General features: G+C 30.2%; 1 protein-coding gene across 1 annotated transcript; it reads left to right on the top strand.

Annotated features, from left to right (window-relative positions):
• Positions 1 to 4980: 4980 nt before the first annotated feature.
• Positions 4981 to 7175, top strand: LOC106451447 (zinc transporter 6, chloroplastic). Its single transcript, XM_013893379.3, has 2 exons — positions 4981 to 5965; positions 6748 to 7175. The coding sequence occupies exons 1-2, from the start codon at positions 5279 to 5281 to the stop codon at positions 7072 to 7074; spliced, it is 1014 nt and encodes a 337-aa protein (XP_013748833.2). The 5' UTR covers positions 4981 to 5278; the 3' UTR covers positions 7075 to 7175.
• The last annotated feature ends 37 nt before the right edge of the window (positions 7176 to 7212 follow it).

Raw genomic sequence — 7212 nt, 5'->3', positions numbered from 1 at the left:
AAATAAATGATAGAGATTATTCATAAATATTATATTTTAATTTTAAAATGATTTTAAATTATTAAATGTTAAGAGTTTCACACTGTAAATTTTGTGATAATTGTTAAATTTTTTTCAATGATTCATTTGGTTATGTTGTAACCCACTAAACCAATTATACACTATCTCAAATTTGTTGTAGCCCGATATTTAAGATTGTTTCCCCATAAATTTTTCTAATTTATATTAACTTTTTCATAGTTTATTTACTTTCTTCATTATTCATCATTTATGACTTCATGTATAAATTCACTGATGATACGGTGGGTACTCAATTAATTTATTTATTTGGACTATTGTTTAAATTCATAGTATAGATAATTACTCACTTCAATTTTCATTTTCTAGTGATCCAAATATATGCATGACGACAACGACAAATATAAGTAGTGCTACAAAAATATCAATATTTTATAATGAAATTATGAATTTATTGGGGCTAAAACAAAATAAAAGAGTAGTTGAAACAGAATTTATTTCAATGAGATTGATATTGAATTACATGTCCTGATGTCCCTCAATTAAACGTCGATCTGATGGAAACTCAGTAGGTTTATTCTCTTTCGGAATTGCAGACTTGACAAAACGTGCAGGTGCTTTACCACTCGAGCTTAATACAGCTAGAAGGTCCTGTCAGTTCAAAGTTTTTTTTAACCTAAGCTACTGTGTTAAGACTTGAGAGTTGAGAGTCACTGATCTGTTCTTTAAAGCATTCAGATCATTATCCAACTATACTTGTGGACGTAATTGAATAATTGGCTCTTCTAACCTAAATACATCAAACCAGTTTCCTTCATCTTTCCATAGGAGAAATCTCGATTTGTTTTTATGTTATAAATTAGTTCTAACTTTATAGTCCATTTTATTTAATCATGTACTTTACATGTTAGGAACGTGTCAATTTTATTACCTAGCCATCTGATACAATGTTTCGGTTTTGATAACATTAATATAAGGAGATTCCGATCAACCACTAGACATTAATCAATATTTATATGGCGAGGAAATATTAGTCACCTAATCACGCTCACTTTTGTGTGGTGTGGGAGGCTTCAAATCAATCGTCATAATCTGATTACCCTAGAAGGATAAAACAGACAGCAGTTAGGTGTTGATGTCATCTTGCCGAACAAGGAAGCTGAGTGTACTTTACATGCCCATTTTTCTGCGCAAGCCGAACCAATTAATTGGGTCATAATTTATCAAATTATTTATCAAAACTGTTTTGGACTTGAACAAATAAAAAGTGTAATCTTTACATTACTAAGTATATATGATGAAAACATAGGTATTACGAGAATGGACTGCGAAAGTACCAAAATTCACATATGCTACACAATATTTTGACATATTAGGTTGGGCACGTTTTTACAGTGTCAATCATGTATTAGAAGTCGCACAATCTTGTGTTTACATTGTAAGAACTTCATGGTCTATGATGATATATGTGAATATATCAATCACCAACGAAGAACATGTAATGTCTAGTAAAATGGGTGGAGTACCTGCCGTGTGGTTTTGACCATGCATCAACAAGTTTCACCATTTGCGAAAACTGCTGTGGTCCCTTTTAACCATCGTACCATTTTACATCATATAGTAACATACCCAGCTTTAAACATACATCTGGATTTGCCAAAGCTTTGGTCCATAATCAACCTCGTATATCTTTAGGCTTTTGATCCTCCTATGTCATTTCTTCAGATTTTCAAGGGATTGAACCTTAGTGACTGCATCGGTCATGAGATCGCCTGAAAAAATACATGTATGAAACCTTAAGTTATCTTGATATGCTTGAATTTGGAAGTGATTTAAATTTCAGCTAACTAGTAAAAGGTCACATTCGTTGTATTGAACGAATCCCACCAATTGTGGTCATCGTCGTTAGAAAGAATAACTCTGTAATCAAGATCGACATGTAGGGATGCATGATATGTTTTAGAGCATGTCCAACAGAGAGTTTTCTCTTTGGAGTTTTAAAAATACATATATGTAATGTACACACACATATCGGTATTTTTAGAACTCTAAGGGGAGAGCTTCCCACTAGGGATGTTCTTAAGATTTGAAAAGTGCATTTAGTAAATAAGGATGTTTTTAAGACAATAATATCCTTTTTCACAATAAGAACTAACTAGGATAAGATATGCGCCTTGCGCATGGCAAATTTATATGAAAACTATTTAAGAAATTTCGTATGAAAAAATTAAATTTATATTCTTGATCGAATAAATATTTTTGGCCCTTAATAATTTTTTAAAAACTTTTTTTGTTAATTATATAATTTATTTACTAATGAGCTCATCTCATTTAAAAATATTTTAGGTCAAAAAATTATTTATCGCATAAGAACCTAACATTTGGACTGAAGAATTTAAGGCCTATTATATGGTTACAATGAAACTATGAGAGCTCAGTTTTATATTATGATTTAGCCATTTAAAATTTAGTTATGGTTATGAAAAGTTTACGTTCACGTACCAATCCTAAATATGTTTTTCATTTTTTTATCCATTTTTTCATTTTGGTTATTGCTCGATATAAATATTTATTTTGAGTTTATTCTCATTTTTTTATTTTGTTTTGTCCTGAGATTTAGCAAATATTTTAAAATTTTAAAATTATTAAAGAGATACATACTTAGGTTAAGATCCGCGCCTTGAGAAGAATATATATTTTATATTTATTACTTATTATATATTTAATAACTAAGAAATCAGTTAATATTATTTAATAAATTGCCGTGCACATATAAATTAAAGTACCGCTCTTGTTTATTCGCAATCATTTTAGGATAAATAAATCAAAACAATCTCTTATCTATCGTATATGATATATAATTAAATTAAATGATATTAACATAGATATATAGTATACTTTTAATATGGATATTTATTAAATGAGGTTTCTACTCATATGATTTTATGATTATTTGCATATTTATGTAACAAAATTTTACACCAATGATTTTTTTTAATGTGGAATGTTTAGTGGCTTCAATAATTTATAATAATTAAAAAAACAATGAAAATTTCAAAATTAAAATATCAACTTTTCAATATATGTTTAACGTAGATATCAAAATATAAGTATGTATTTTCATATGATGTATATATAGTTTAATTAAACGATATGAAATATATATATTAACATACGCACCTATTAAAATAAAATTATTTATTCATATGATTTTATAATCATTATACCTTATTATAGAAAAAAAATTAAACCTTGATCACAAAAGTTTATGTGACACTTTTAACAGTTTTAGTAATTTATACTCGTTTTGAAAAATTCAAAATACAACATATACAAAAAAAAATCTAATATTTTATTATATGATTAATGTAATTGTGTAATTTATTATAATAATAAATAATTAAAAAATGATAGAAAATATACATATTGTTAGCAAATCTTTATTAGTTAAAATTATTAATTGTCATATATATATTAATCACAATATTGTTAAATGAATGGCTTATAATCCCGTATATATTAATTTAAAACATTACAATATTGTTTTGTAGCCACATGTCACCATGAGAATGAAATTCAGAATTTTTAGAAAATAGATTGGTCCATCTTAACTTATATTATACTTTTTATTAAACGAACTATTAAATTTATAAATAGTATACAAAAGAATATTCTGGCACATTCCTTAAATTAAAGGTACGGAATTTCTTAATATGATTAACGTATATATGACAATCAATGATTATGAATATAAATATTTGATAATAAGTTTTGTATCTTAGCTATTTTTTGTTTAATTTTCTATTATTAAAAGATATTAAACAACCACATTAATCATATAATAATAATAATAAAAATTTATATGTTACGTTTTGAATTTTAAAATGACTATAAATTACTAAAAACGTTAAATGTCTCACACTAAAATTTTGTGATCAATAGTTTAAACTTTTTGGTAATAACAAGATACAAATGATCATAAATCGCATGAATATGAGTCTCATTTACTAGACATTCATATTATATATTGATATATTTAAAATTAAACTATATAACATAGAAAAATACTTAAATATGATAATTTCTAAATTTGTATTGAGAAAATATTGAAACCTTAATATTTTAATTTAAAAATTTGCATTCAAAAAATCACACATTAGAATTTTTTTTGTTTATCATATGAGTATGAATTCTCAATAATAAATATTTATATAAAAATATACTATATTTCTATGTCTATGTCATTGAAATTTAGTTATATACGATATAAAATAAATAAAATGATTATTTTGATTTATATACCAAAAAGTATCATAAATAAACACGATGCATTTTTTTATTTATGTATTTACTCTTATTTAATAATATAAATGTTACGTAAATGAATACAAATAAATAATAATAGATAAAAAATTAATTTTATATATAACATTCATCCCGCACAATTGCGCGGATCTTAAGCTAGTAGACATACTATATAATATAACATTCCTTAGCAATTTAATTTTGGACTAACAAAATTATCAATTGATTCTCAAGTCTCCACATAAGCAAAATTAGCAATTACGTGACAACTCAGTATTAACACTTTTTTAATTAATACAAATTACGAGCTATAACAAAAAAATTCTATTTATATATAGGGGGTATATATAGTTTTTCACACTTTAGTTTTTTACTTGCCTGCCAGTAATGGGCCAAAAGCGTTGACAAATAGTTTTTTTGGGCACACAACTTGATGATCCCCATTGGGCTTTAAGTTAAAACTAATTGATTGGGAAGATGAGACCCATAGGAGCTGGAAACGAAAAAGAACACATCGTAATCAAACTTCCCAAAGCAGAAACGATAGGCTCAGGCGCAATGAGCTTTTAAAGGCCCATGACAAAACTAGAACTTAGTGCAGATTACAAGTAATCTCAAATGTCATCGTCATTTTCCTCTTCGTCTTTGTTTCCAAGTTCGTTTTCTTCTACCCAGAAAGCAAAAGAGAAAACACGATGGAAACAAAAGGCAATACAAAATATACAATAAAAAAAACAAGAAAGAAAGAAAGAAAGATAATTTTATTTCCTTTTTAGTTTTTTCCAATTTGGAAAATGGAAGTCTTACACAACAACGCACCTTCTTTAATAACAGTTTTGACGTGGTAAGTGGGTCCTACAAAAAGACTTCTTACCATTACAATCGTGGTCCGAGCACTAGCCTCTTCTAACTTCCAACCCTTCTCTCTCCCTCGCCTTCGTCTACTTCCATAATCATGGCCTCTTGCGCTACCGGAACAGAGGCGGCGATCAGAGCAGCGGCATGTAGAGACGGAGACGCGGCGGCTCATCTAAAGCTGGTCTCCGTCCTCGTCATCTTCCTCACAAGCGTTCTCGGAATCTCTGGACCTGTTCTTCTCGCTCGTTACTTCCAAGGGAAGCCTCTCTACGACAAAGCCGTCCTCGTCATAAAATGTTTCGCCGCCGGCGTGATTCTCTCGACGTCGCTAGTCCACGTCTTGCCGGAGGCGTTCGAGTCTCTCGCCGATTGCCAGGTGTCGTCTCGACATCCGTGGAAAGATTTTCCGTTCGCCGGTCTGGTGACGTTGATCGGAGTGATCACGGCGTTGTTAGTTGATTTAACGGCGAGTGAACATATGGGACACGGCGGTGGAGGGATGGAGTACATACCAGTTGGTGGTGAGGCGGTTGGGGGTTTGGAAATGAAGGAAGGAAAGTTTGGGGCTGATTTGGAAATACAAGAAAGAAACGAGGAGGAAATTGTGAAGATGAAACAGAGATTAGTGTCGCAAGTGCTTGAGATAGGGATTATATTTCATTCAGTTATAATTGGCGTGACCATGGGAATGTCGCAGAATCAGTGTACCATTAGACCTTTAATCGCTGCTCTTTCGTTTCATCAGATTTTCGAAGGCTTGGGCCTTGGTGGTTGCATCGCTCAGGTCAGTTTCTTTCTTCATTTTTGTTTTCTTTCTTAAACTAATTAATGCAAAATTCTAATACTGTATTAGAGTTGAAATTATTAGGAGAACATTTAATGATACAGAGAAGAACGGATGTGTGCTAGTGCTGAGTCTGCTGACTTCTAAAATATAAGTACTAAACTAATTAAAAATAAATAAAAAACCTTGAAGAAGTATATTGTTAGATATATATAGATGTTGACATTTTAGCATTTCATATGATGTCAACATTCTAAACTAGAGATATTGCATTTCATATAATGTCAACATTCTAAACTAGAGGTATTCATTCCCGTTTATTTAACGAATAAAATATGATGGGTTAGTAGTAGGCTTGTATATTCAAGGAGCTTTGAATATGTGACCTCTAAATATATTTTAAAATTTTATTTCTTCATAATCATGTACTATATGGCATAGTGACAAATAATAAGGTGATTCTAAGAATATAAACATATACGATCATGCATAACAACTATATATGAACCCAAACAAACCTTTATAAAACCAAACCGAATGAAATTCATGTGTCACTTTGGTTTCTGTATCGAACCTTTGGTGACCCTGCAATATCACAACATTCGTGTGTCTCATGTGTCGTTCCCACTATAGTTGTTTTTTCATGACATCTTAGAATGAATAAAAAGAAGTTACATAGTCAGTGTATAGTTTACCACTGCAGTCTATAGTTATGGTTCTTTTTATGCCAAGAAAAAAAATGTTATGGGTTGGTTTTGATTATTTTCTTTATTATTATTAAGGCCGGGTTTAAGGCAGGGACAGTGGTCTATATGTGCTTGATGTTCGCAGTAACAACTCCTCTCGGGATAGTACTTGGGATGATGATTTTCGCAGCGACCGGTTACGATGACCAGAACCCAAACGCATTGATAATGGAGGGTTTATTAGGATCACTTTCCTCAGGGATTCTAATATACATGGCTTTAGTTGACCTAATTGCGCTAGATTTCTTCCATAACAAGATGTTGACTACGGCCGATGAATCAGGTTCCACGCTGAAGAAGCTTTGTTTTGTGGCCTTGGTCTTGGGTTCTGCTTCTATGTCACTTCTTGCTCTCTGGGCTTAGAGGCAAAAACTAAACGTGTTATATATACCAAAAGTGACCATACCAAAATGTTATGACTCTATAAAATATGTTTAAAACTTTATAATATAATCTATTCCACATCTTTATGTATATTTACACATTTAAACTTCTATGTTA

The sequence above is a fragment of the Brassica napus genome, unplaced genomic scaffold (assembly GCF_020379485.1).
Source record: "Brassica napus cultivar Da-Ae unplaced genomic scaffold, Da-Ae ScsIHWf_1111;HRSCAF=1579, whole genome shotgun sequence".
In the NCBI taxonomy this organism is placed as follows: Eukaryota; Viridiplantae; Streptophyta; class Magnoliopsida; order Brassicales; family Brassicaceae; genus Brassica; species Brassica napus.
Note: the sequence above shows the minus strand (reverse complement) of the source record. Positions and strands in the feature narration are given on the sequence as shown.